This window comes from Phycodurus eques, chromosome 17 (genome assembly GCF_024500275.1).
Source record: "Phycodurus eques isolate BA_2022a chromosome 17, UOR_Pequ_1.1, whole genome shotgun sequence".
In the NCBI taxonomy this organism is placed as follows: domain Eukaryota; kingdom Metazoa; phylum Chordata; class Actinopteri; order Syngnathiformes; family Syngnathidae; genus Phycodurus; species Phycodurus eques.
Genome location: NC_084541.1, coordinates 9565312 through 9577888, shown reverse-complemented (window position 1 = coordinate 9577888; position 12577 = coordinate 9565312). Strand labels below are relative to the sequence as shown.

At 45.1% G+C, this 12577-nt stretch overlaps 1 protein-coding gene across 2 annotated transcripts in view; it reads right to left on the bottom strand.

The window, feature by feature from the left end:
- LOC133415766 (pecanex-like protein 1) overlaps positions 1-12577 on the bottom strand; it is a 38794-nt gene that overhangs the window by 16578 nt on the left and 9639 nt on the right. The window contains exons 11-23 of one of the 2 annotated variants that reach the window (XM_061702136.1): positions 12355-12496; positions 12051-12208; positions 11626-11779; positions 11485-11517; positions 11226-11397; positions 10661-10771; positions 10452-10543; positions 10251-10360; positions 8860-8965; positions 5895-5987; positions 5650-5800; positions 1379-1523; positions 849-1026 (exon numbers count right to left, since the gene is read on the bottom strand). In XM_061702136.1, the coding sequence (XP_061558120.1) occupies positions 849-1026; positions 1379-1523; positions 5650-5800; positions 5895-5987; positions 8860-8965; positions 10251-10360; positions 10452-10543; positions 10661-10771; positions 11226-11397; positions 11485-11517; positions 11626-11779; positions 12051-12208; positions 12355-12496 (1645 nt within the window). The remainder of the gene's footprint in view (positions 1-848; positions 1027-1378; positions 1524-5649; positions 5801-5894; positions 5988-8859; positions 8966-10250; positions 10361-10451; positions 10544-10660; positions 10772-11225; positions 11398-11484; positions 11518-11625; positions 11780-12050; positions 12209-12354; positions 12497-12577) is intronic. The other variant, XM_061702137.1, reaches the window with a different exon arrangement.

Sequence of the window (12577 nt, the reverse complement as noted above, 5' to 3'; positions counted from 1 at the left end):
TGATGAAGAGTGAAATGAAACAAAGATCAAGTGGGCACACGCGCGCACACAGGTAATTTTGAAAGGATGATACGTGACATCATAACGGCGGAATTTTTTATTTTTATTCCCGGTGACAGGCTTAGCAGCTGATATTGGTAACACAGTACAGGGTTCAAATAAAGCAGTGGTTGATAGGTCACGGGATTGTAAAATACAATATTTACTTACAAACCGCTGCGGCAGGAGTAGGGCTATGCTAGCTAGCTCCTCTATTGGCCTCATCAGCAGTCTGGATGACTATGAGAGTGGACAGTTCTTTGTAAACGTTAACCAAAATGAATAATCCTCCAGTGAATATACGATCGTAACAGCGCTGTCCATTGTCTTTGTTTCGCTTTTAAACCGGCCGTGTTTGGGAAGACAGCACATACATCTGTGGCCTGTGCCATTTTCCTGTTGGCCAACAAAAAACTATACATGCGTTCCAATGAGGTCCATTGTTTCAATTCACCCACTTGTTAAGTTGCTAAACTCCTGAAAAGGTTGTTCGACCCGCTAGTTTGTGAGCGAGAGTTTATTTTTCTTGCCACTAAATCACGTGACTGAATCGTGCGCTGATTTGGCAAATGTGGACTCACATGCATTTCCTCCTTTCTCTCCTCCTCATATGCTGTTCATGCATTCATTGTTGTTTTCTTTTAGAGACAGAATGAATACTTCATAAAGTAAAATTGTAAATTGTTAAAGCAACGTTCACGATTGTATCGAAGGCGATATATCTCGCCCACCCCAAGATGCGCTGTTATTCAATCAATTATATTTTAGGTTTTAAAACGTGTGAAATGATTGGTGCCGTGCGTTCTGACCTTGCTGAAAAGAATGGACATGAAGTAGTAGTCAATCAGGAAGGTCTCTGAGAAGTGTGGGTAGTCGAATTGGAAGAAGAGCGTGGTGAAGCACAGTGTGACATACTGCTGCGACGGAGCGCAGAAGGACGAACGCAGAAGCTTCATGCCAGCTACTGAGATGAAGAGCGCCCGGCTACTGGAAGACAGGCCAAGACGACATGATGAGACGACATGCATAAAAAATTTCATGGACACTTTATTACATACCCCCAGCATAATCAAATTCAGTACATACTTTACATTTGAAAAATCTCATAGAACAACAAAACAAAAATGTCACAAAAAGTATATTTAAATAATGATGGACACACAAGTTAATTGTACCTTCTCCCATTTAGTAGAAGAGCATATAATTATTCTGCCTGTCAACTATACGTTGCTGGCATTATTTTTATAGTAAATAAATCATTTTCAGTCAGACAGAATGAGGTGTGAGAGGAAACCTCACACATTACCTACAACGGATCTGTGTTGTTGTCGTGACTTACTAGATGTCCAGCTCTTTATGGTTCTGCCCAACGGCGCGTGCTTCCGTCGTGAGGGAGTTGAGCACGACCGCTGGATAAATGAAGTACTTCTCCACACATTGAAGCCACGTATACAGTTTCTCGAACCACATCAGCTGAGCAGCATCTGGTGACAAACAGTAATGCATTCATTTAGCAAAATATTTCTGTTGTATATGTGTGGGTCTGCTCCAGGGAAGGCTCATTTTCTCAGATTTTATGAGTGATTAAATCAGAATCAGAATCATCTTTATTTGCCAAGTATGTCCAAAACACACAAGGAATTTGTCTCCGGTAGTTGGAGCCGCTCCAGTACAACAGACAGTCAATTTACAGATCACTTTGGAGACATAAATACATTGACAAAAAACAATTGTGCAAAAAGATGCAGAGTCCTCTCTATCACTTAGAGCAGTGCGAATGACTAATATTGCAATAGTCCGGTGAAATGACCATTGTGCAAAGGGCGCTGAGACTTCAAGGAGTGTATGCGGTTTAAAGTGACGAGTAGTGCGATAATCTGGGACAGTGTTGGTTGTGCAATGTTACAGATACTCCTCAAATGGAGCAGATGCTACTCTGGCATGAGTGGCCAGTATATGCAAATAGTGCAGCATGGTGAGACAACCACAGTGAGTGCACGGGTAATACATAATTGGCCCCACAGAAATGTAACAACGAACTCAAGTCAAAAAATTGCCAGCTGGTTGTAATGGATTTATAGGTTAGCTGTTTAAGAAGTTGATTGCAAGAGGGAAGAAGCTGTTGGAATGTCTACTAGTTCTAGTTTGCATTGATCGGTAGCGCCTACCTGAGGGAAGGAGCTGGAAGAGCTGGTGACCGTGGTGTGGATAGTCCGAGAGGATTTTGCATGCCCTTGTCTTAGTTCTGGCAGCGTGCAAGTCCTCAAGGGTGGGTAGGGGGGTACCGACAATCCTTTCAGCAGTTTTGATTGTCCGTTGCAGTCGGAGTTTGTCCTTTTTTGTAGCAGCACCAAACCAGACTGTGATGGAAGAACACAGGACTGATTCGATGACCGCTGTGTAGAACCGTCTCAGCAGCTCCGGTGGCAGGCCGTGCTTTCTCAGAAGACGCAGGAAGTACATCCTCTGCTGGGTCTTTTTGAGGACGGAGTTGATGTTGGTCGCCCACTTCAGGTCCTGAGAGATTGTAATTCCCATGAACTTGAAGGTCTCGACGGATGACACAAGGCAGCTGGACAAGGTGAGGGGCAGCTGTGGCGAAGGATGCCTCCTGAAGTCCACGATCATCTCTACAGTCTTGAGCGTGTTCAGCTCCAGGTTGTGTCGGCCGCACCACAGCTCCATCCGCTCCGCTTCCTGTCGATATGCAGACTCGTCACCGTCCTTGATGAGGCCGATGACAGTGGTGTCATCTGCAAACTTCAGGAGTTTGACAGTCGGGTTTGCTGAGGTGCAGTCGTTCGTTTAGAGAGAGAAGAGCAGCGGAGAGAGGACACAACCTTGGGGCGCCCCAGTGCTGATGCTGCGTGTGGATGAGGTGGCCTCCCCCAGCCTGACCTGCTGTGTCCTGCCCGTCAGAAAGCTGTAAATCCACTGGCAGATGGCAGGTGAGACGCTGAGCTGGAGAAGCTTGGATGAAAGGAGTTCAGGGATGATGGTGTTGAACGCTGAGCTGAAGTCCACGAACAGGATCCTCGCGTAGGTCCCTGCACTGTCGAGGTGTTCTAGGGTGAAGTGCAGTCCCATGTTGACTGCATCATCCGCAGACCTGTTCGATTGGTAGCCAAACTGCAGGGGGTCCAGCAGGGGACCTGTGACACTCATGAGGTGGTCCAGCACGAGACGTTAAAAGAACTTCATGACCACAGATGTCAAAGCGACAGGCCTGTAGTCATTCAGACCAGAGATTGCAGGTTTCTTGGGGACTGGAATGATGGTGGAGCGTTTGAAACAGGATGAAACTTCGCACATTTCCAGAGATCTATTGAAGATCTGAGTGAAGACTGGAGCGAGTTGGTCCGCGCAGACTTTGAGGCAGGATGGGGACACATGGTCCGAGCCTGCCGCTTTGTTAATCTTTTGTTGTTTGAAGATGCACCTCACATCCTGTTCATGGATGGTTAACGCAGAAGTCAGAGGTGTGATTGTGGTCGCGGGTGCGGCCGGGTGGGTGTGTGGTGTGAAACTGTCCTTTTCAAATCTGCAGTAGAAGGTATTCAAGTCGTTGGCTAGTGTGCTATTGTTCTCAGCTTGGGGGGATCGTCGCTTGCAATTTGTCAGCGATTGGAATGCATGCCAGACTGATTTAGAGTCGTTTGCGCTAAACTGATTTTCCAACTTTGCTGCATAGATCCTCTTTGCAATGTTAATTTCTTTAGTCAGCTGGTTTCTAGCTCGATTATACAGGGCCCTGTCCCCGCTCTGATATGCGTCCTCCTTAGCTTGGCGAAGCTGCTTAAGTTTAGCAGTGAACCATGGCTTGTTGTTGTTGAATGTGCGAAATGATTTTGTTGGTACACAAACCTCTTCACAGAAACTGATATAGGATGTGACAGTGTCCGTCCGTATATTCATCCAGGCTGCCAGCTGAATTTTCAAAGACACTCCAGTCTGTGCAGTCTAAACAGCTTTGAAGTTCCATCTTGGCTTCATTGGTCCACTTTTTCACTGTTTTCACTGTAGGCTTCGCGCATTTAAGTTCTTGCCTGTACGTCGGTATTAAGTGAATTAAGCAGTGATCAGACGAGCCCAGGGCTGCACAAGGTATAGCACGCTATGCGTTTTTTACCGTAGTGTAGCAGTGGTCTAAAGTATTATTTTCCCTGGTAGGACAGTCGATGTGCTGCTTGTATTTAGGGAGTTCGTGGTTGAGTTTAGCTTTCTTAAAGTCCTCGAGAATAATGAGGGGTGAGTCCGGGTGTTTTTTTTCCAATTTCGTTGACTTGTTCGGCGAGCATTAGCAGTGCGGCGTTCGTGTAAGCTTGAGGCGGTATGTAGACTCCACCCAGTATGAACGATGCGAACTCACGTGGCGAGTAGAATGGTTTACAGTTTAAAAATAGCGACTCCAAATGCGGGCTGCAGTGTGTGCCGAGCTCCGTGACTTCCGTACACCATTTTTCCTTGATATAGAGGCATATCCCGCCGCCCTTTGTTTTCCCCGATGATTCCATGTCGCGGTCCGCTCGATGAATGAGGAAGCATGACGCCGCCATTGGGTACAGCCTCACAAAGCCAGGTCTCCGTGAAGCACATGGCCGCGGAACGTCCGAAGTCTTTACTGGTCTTTAACAGAAGATGAAGCTCGTCCATTTTGTTGGGTAGGGAGCGTACATTCGCGAGGTGGATCGACGGGAACACCAATCTGTGTCCTCTCTTGCGGAGTTTCACCTGAATCCCGGCCCGTTTCCGCTTCAGTCTCCATGCGCCAAAAACCGCGGACGCCACTCCGGTGAGTAACTCGGGGAAAAAAACTGAGCGGATTTGCGAAACTTGGTGACAGAAAGTCTGGAGTAGCCTCCTTGATGGTTAGCAGGTCTCCCCTTGTGTCAGTGAGTCGTGTAAGGTCTCCAAAGACGGACGAAAAACACAAAAACAATACTAGAGAGCGCGTTACCGAGGTGACCACACTGGTAGGCGCCATCTTGCTTTTTTTTCTATATATTTTCTGTAATTTTGCTATATTTATTTTTTCTAAATAGGTATGTTTGCACCATAAAATGAGATTTCATGCTGCTCACATTGACAGTGAGACAGTGTATTTTTTTTTTACATTGAGGTTGATTGAAGACTCTTAATTGCCCGTAGGTGTGAATGTGAGTGCGAATGGTTGTTTTTTTCTATGTGCCCTGCGATTGGCTGGCGACCAGTTCAGGGTGTACCCCGCCTCCCGCCCGAAGATAGCTGGGATAGGCTCCAGCAGCCCACCAACCTAGTGAGGATGAGCGGTATAGAAAATGGAAGGAAGGATGAAATGAAAAAAAACAAGTGAGATCCAACTGAGTAAGCTCCACACGAACTTCTCAAAATGTGAAGCAAGTTCAACACTAAAAAAATATATATATCTGAACTAAGCATTTGCAGAGTGAAAAATGAAAATCCCTGGGAGATGATGGAGGTTAAAATGCATTTCTCAGCAGCACTTCAACTTGAGACCTTGCTAGGTTTCATTTAATCCTCAGTGATGCCTCCAGAGGGAGAAGCTGATAATGGCCCTTATATTTTACAGTGACTTTCGCTCAAGCAGATAAAGAGCAATGAGACACTCACCTCGGACTTCAAACTGACTGTATTCTTTGGATCGGAGTACAGGGTGAGCCAGGCAGAACCAAGGAAGCTGTTTGCGGAGCTGCGGCAAGAGATAGTGAGTAATAAAGCCGACAACTCCCGCCAGGATGTACAAGACAAAGCTGAGTGCAGGCTGTGGGGCAAGAGCACAAAGAGGAATATGTGAGTAATTCCCATCAAATCATGTGAAGAAAAATGGCCCAAAAATGGCCTAAACTTGTACTAACCTGTAGTGCAATGAAAACCGTGCTGGCACTGATGGCGAACGTGATCACAGCCATGAGGGGACAGATGACGAGGTCTGATTGAAGAATCTCTTTCTGTGGTTGAGAAGGGACAAGGTTTTAAAGGGAATCTTCTTTTCTTTTGGCTTGTCCCTTTAGGGGTCGCCACAGCGCGTCATCCTTTTCCATGTAAGCCTATCTCCTGCATCCTCCTCTCGAACACCAACTGCCGTCATGCCTTCCCTCACGACATCCATCAACCTTCTCTTTGGTCTTCCTCTACCTCTCTTGCCTGGCAGCTCCATCCTCATCATCTTTCTACCAATATACTCACTATTTCTCCTCTGGATGTGTCCAAACCATCAAAGTCTGCTCTCTCTAACTTTGTCTCCAAAACATCAAACCTTGGCTGTCCCTCTGATGAGCTCATTTCTAATTTTATTCAACCTGGTCACTCTGAGAGCGAACCTCAACATCTTCATTTCCGCCACCTCCAGCTCTGCTTCCTGTTGTCTCTTCAGTGCCACTGTCTCTAATCCGTACATCATGGCTGGCCTCACCACTGTTTTATAAATTTTGGCCTTCATCCTAGCAGAGACGTCTGTCACATAACACACCGGACACCTTCCTCCACCCGTTCCAACCTGCTTGGACCCGTTTCTTCACTTCCTGACCACACTCACCATTGCTCTGGACGGTTGACCCCAAGTATTTAAAGTCCTCCACCCTTGCTATCTCTTCTCCCTGTAGCCCCACTCTTCCCCCACCACCCATCTCATTCATGCACATATATTCTGTTTTACTTCGGCTAATCTTAATTCCTCTGCTTTCCAGTACATGCCTCCATCTTTCTAACTGTTCCTCCACCTGCTCCCTGCTTTCACTGCAGATCACAATGTCATCTGCAAACATCATGGTCCACGGGGATTCCAGTCTAATCTCATCTGTCAGCCTATCCATCACCACTGCAAACAGGAAGGGGCTCAGGGCTGATCCCTGTTGCAGTCCCACGTCCACCTTAAATTCGTCTGTCACACCTACAGCACACCTCACCACTGTTCTGCTGTCCTCGTACATGTCCTGTATTATTCTAATATACTTCACTGCCACTCCAGACTTCCGCATGTAATACCACAGTTCCTCTCTGGGTACTCTGTCATAGGCTTTCTCTAGATCTACAAAGACACAATGCAGCTACTTCTGACCTTCTCTGTACTTTTCCATCAACATCCTCAAGGCAAATAATGCATCTGTGGTACTCTTTATAGGCATGAAACCATACTGTTGCTCGCAAATACTTCTGTCCTGAGTCTAGCCTCCACTACTCTTTCCCATAACTTCATTGTGTGGCTCATCAACTTTATTCCTCTATCGTTCCCACAGCTCTGCTCATCACCCTTGTTCTTAAAAATGGGCACCAGCTAACTTTTCCTCCATTCCTCAGGCATCTTCTCACGTGCTAGAATTCTATTGAACAAGCTGGTCAAAAACTCCACAGCCACCTCTCCTAGATGCTTTCATACCTCCACAGGAATGTCATCAGGTCCAACTGCCTTTCCATTGTTCATCCTCTTTAATGCCTTTCTAACTTCGCCCTAACTAATCATTGCCACTTCCTGGTCCACCACACTTGCCTCTTCTAGTCTCCATTCTCTCTCATTTTGCTCATTCATCAACTCCTCAAAGTAGTCTTTCCATCTGTCTAGCACACTACTGGCACCAGTCAACATATTTCCATCTCTATTCTTAATCAGCCTAACCTGCTGCACATCCTTCCCATCTCTATCCCTCTGCCTGGCCAGCCTGTATAGATCCTTTTCCCCTTCTTTAGTGTCCAACCTGGCATACATGTCATCATATGCCTCTTGTTTGGCCTTTGCCACCTCTACTTTTGCCCTATGTCGCATCTCAATGTATTCCTTTCGCCTCTCCTCGGTCCTCTCAGTGTCTCACTTCTTCTTAGCCAACCTTTTTCCTTGTATGATTTCCTGAACTGTGAGGTTCTTCCACCACCAAGTCTCCTTCTCTCCTTTCCTGCCAGAAGATACACCAAGTACTCTCCTGCCTGCCTCTCTGATCACATTGGCTGCAGTGGTCCAGTCTTCTGGAAGCTCCTCCTGTCCACCGAGAGCCTGTCTCACCTCTTCCCGAAAAGCTGCACAACACTCGTCCTGTCTCAGCTTCCACCACATGGTTCTCTGCTCTGCCTTTGTCTTCCTAATCTTCCTCCCCACCACCAGAGTCATCTTACACACCATCTTTCACCTCTAGGTTACATCATACCTGTGGGGCAAAGCCACTAATCACATTATACGTAACACCCTCAACTTCAAGTTTCAGCCTCATCACTCGCTCTGATACTCTTTTCACCTCAAAGACATTCTTAGCCAACTCTTCTTTTAAAATAACCCCGACTCCATTTCTCTTACCATCTACACCATTGTAAAATAATTTAAACCCTGCCCCTAAACTTCTAGCCTTACTGCCTTTCCACCTGATCTCCTGGACACACAATATATCAACCTTTCTCCTAATCATCATGTCAACCAACTCCCGAGATTTTCCTGTCATAGTCCCAACATTCAAAGTCCCCACATTCAGGTCTAGGCTCTGTGCTTTCCTCTTCTCTTTCTGCCGAAGAACCCGCTTTCCACTTCTTCTTCTTCGACTTTGACCCACAGTAGGTGAATTTCCACCGGCACCCTTGCAGGTTGGCTCGCCCGTGGCGGACGTTGTTAACCCGGCCCACGACCGATCCAGTATGGAATTCTTTGGATGAACGCTCATATTTGTTTGGCAAAGTTTTAAGCCGGATGCCCTTCCTGACTCAACCCTCTGCATTTATCCGGGCTTGGGACCGGCCTACAATTTGCACTGGCTTGTGCCCCCCATAGGGCTGCATTAAGGTTTTAAAGTGAATGACATTCTGAAATCAAAGGTGTAAAGGTTAGAAAGCCTTGATTTTTACCACAGAGTTATGCAGCTTTTCTGGAAGAGGATCCTTGATCTCCACAGGGGGTTCTTCAGGCCTGCGGTTCTCCAGCTCAGGTAATAATTTCGATCGAACCAATGACCTGATGTGAACGAAGCCAGGAGAAAAAGTGAGGCAACTTCAAATTTCAAAATGTTCAGGTGAGAGATGGACACATTGAAGAATTTTTGCAATCGTGTGGAACTGTTTCCCAATCTTTATTGAGCCAAGGCACCCATTTTTATTTATTTTTTTACATTGGAAAACTCTCATGCCACACCCCCAAACAAAAATGTCCCAAAGAATATACTAAAATGATGATGATCTCATCACAATTTACTCACACATTGGCTTAAATTGGCCCCATTTGAAAGCTTATTATCCATTCATCAGTGGAACAAAAGAAGTTTCAGAATTGTGATTATTAGACAACTTAGTCAGTGGTTAAATAATTTTTTATTATTTTTTGTATTAATTTTTTTTCATCTAACATTTAGTTTTGCTCAACTTTCATTGCTGTGTACTTATTTTTGAGACACTGCAACATTAAATTAATTTGTTAGAAGAAGAAAAATGTGCAAACAGTACACAACGACAAATCTCATTTGAAATCAATTGTCCACATTTATGGGAGTATTTTGTAATACAATATAGTAGAACAAAGAAAATGTTGATTCTGAAATGAAACTCAAGGTTTTCTAACAAATCTGTTGGTGTGTACACATTTATATTGAGTACTGTGTAGTCCTGGACTATTTGAAACAAAATATATACACCGTATACGTATATTTAAGTAGATTGTAAATACTACAGTAAATGCAAATACACACTTGTGCATTTCAACGTGAAGAGGAGTCTGAGCATAAGGATTATCCATCCATCCATTTTCTGAGCCTCTTCTCCTCACGAGGGTCGCGGGCGCGCTGGAGCCTATCCCAGCTATCATCGGGCAAGAGGCGGGGTACACCCTGAACTGGTTGCCAGCCAATCGCAGGGCACATACAAACAAATAACCATTCTCACTCACATTCACACCTACGGGCAATTTAGAGTCTCCGATTCATGCATGTTTTTGGGATGTGGGAGGAAACCGGAGTGCCCGGAGAAAACCCACGCAGGAACGGGGAGAACATGCAAACTCCACACAGGCGGGGCCGGGGATTGAACCCCGGTCCTCAGAACTGTGAGGCTGACGCTCTAACCAGTCGTCCACCGTGCCGCCGCATAAGGATTAATTGTGTTTACATTTAGTTTCTCTAAAATCTTAGAATAAATATTTATTTGAAAAAAAGTCTCTAATCAGCATCCATAGTTTAGCCGTCATGTATGCAAGCCATCATCAAAAGGAAGAAGTTGTTATTATTGAATCCGTGAAGCAATATACTGACCACAGGATGGTGGGATCGCTGCTTTGGCGACTCAGGTGGTAGGACAAGGCGAGTAGTAGGCCGCAAAATACAGAGAACAGTACTGGCACATGGGCGTCCGCCCACGGTGCCTTTGAGTAAGAGGAAAAAACAGAATTCCACTTTGTAGTCAAGTTTTAACTTTCAGACATGGTATTGAACGACTATTCATGCTGTGCTCACATTTATGGCACCGAGGCAAAATCCATAGAGCAGAGCGGCCACGAACACACTGCGTATGAGGCTGAATAGAGACGAGAGGGGACTGGTGGTGGCTGGGGACAAAAGAGGAGTGGATCAATGCAGCGTACAAAGATGGAGTTCAACCAACTAATCTCTTTTTTGTGATTGGAAAATAATACACAGCGAATGCTAAAGAGCCATGTTCTTACCCGTTCCACCGAAAACGTGCATGTCGATCTGCTCCAACAGACACATGACAAAGGTATTGACCTGAGGTAGCAAGCCAAACAGGAAGATGACCGGGAAACACAGGGAAAACACTGCGTAGGGCGATAAAAACACACTAATGAACATCTAAACCTCACAGGGTATGCTTTTTCTGTAGGTATAACAGGTCAATTAATACACTGTAAATCACGTGTCAAACTCAAGGCCTGTGTGCCAAATCCGGCCCGCCACATCATTTTAGGTGGCTCAAGAAAGCAAATCAGGTGCCACTTACATGATTCTTGCTAAAAATGACCAAAGTTTCAAGCCCTTTTTGGGTACCAAAGCTCTCTTTACAGTAACTTGAACAATAGCTTTAGCTATTATCCTTGAATTCTGATTTCAAAACTATTTGTCCATCAATTTTTTGTGTCTATGTAATAATATAAAGAGGCGATGAAACATTTATATGGTTTAATGGCCCTCTGAGAGAAACCGTAAATACAATGTGGCCCGCAATAAAAATTAGTTTGACACCTCTGCTGTAGATGAAGTGTGACGATTTACCCAGGAGCATATCTCTGATACATAGCAGGAAGTGAGCAGAAAAGAAGGTGACGCCGTAGAGTGAGAATGGTTGCAGGCTGCTGGAGCGCCCAGAGAAATCAAAGATCCAGATCATCACGCAGCACAAGCAGAAGTAAACAGGCCGGCTGTACACGATGATCCAGTTATGACCCTGTTCATAACAGAAAGGGACATAAAACTACAACACCACAACCAGCCAGGAAAGTTCTGAAAATATGAGGGTAAACCCAGTGCTCACATGCATGGGAGAGGCTGCATCTGGTTGTACACTCTGAAAAATAAGCAGCTTTATAAACAACACATGATGACTCAAAGAAAATGACTGGCTGCACACGAGACATGAACAACTACTCAAATGAATTCACTGAGATTTGTATACCTTCAGTAAGGAGTATTGGCAACTTGCAATGACCAGGCAGAACTGGAAGACCCAGATGTCCCTGAAAAAGCCCTGGAGCAACAGTTGAAACCCCAGAAAGGCCACCAGACTGGCCAGCACCACAGCAAACACATTTTCTCCCACACGTCGGTTCCTGATGTCAGAACCATGTTATATTTTGACAATGAGTTGTTCATCCAGTCACTTAATGTGCTCTAACACTTTGTAATCTAATAAAATCTAAATATCTGTATAAAAAAACACAAAAAAGCTCAGTGTTATGGTTGAACTTTTTTTTTAAATCTCATCAATTAGTCAAGGTGTACTTAATATAGTGACCAGGGACTGTGAATACTGACTCATATGGATTGAGTGTAACAATGTTGAAAATGTTGCATCACATCTCTTCAAATCGAAAGCCTTACCTGTCCAACAAGGCCAGAAGCGCTAATCGATCATAGCGGACCCTGAGCCACTTCCCAGGCAGGACCCAAAAGCGATAGTATTGTTTGGGTTTAGCCTTCTCCTCGATCATCAGCGTGTTCTCTTGAGACTCCTGCAGAGACTCGTGATCTAGGTCAAACTGGAGTCAGGTTGACAAGCAGACAATGGTTTGTATAAGATGCTTACATTGAATGAAAAATAAGAGAGAGAAAAAACAAACAAAAAGATGCTTACATTGAATGAAAAATAAGAGAGAGAAAAAACAAACAAAAAAAACCCACTAACCTCAGGCATTTCCAATGGCACTCTGCGCACCTGCATGCCCTGGAGGACAACTGGTCTGGGCTGCAGCATGGACAGGACTGGTGCTCCTTCCTGGACCTCTGTGGAGGTGAAGCTTGAGGACTGGGACTGCCTTTCCCTTTCTCTGCAAGCAAGATGTTAGATTATTTGGAGTTTGTTTGCAATGCTCTTTCAAAGTATTTTAAGCTTGTATAAAATTAAACTA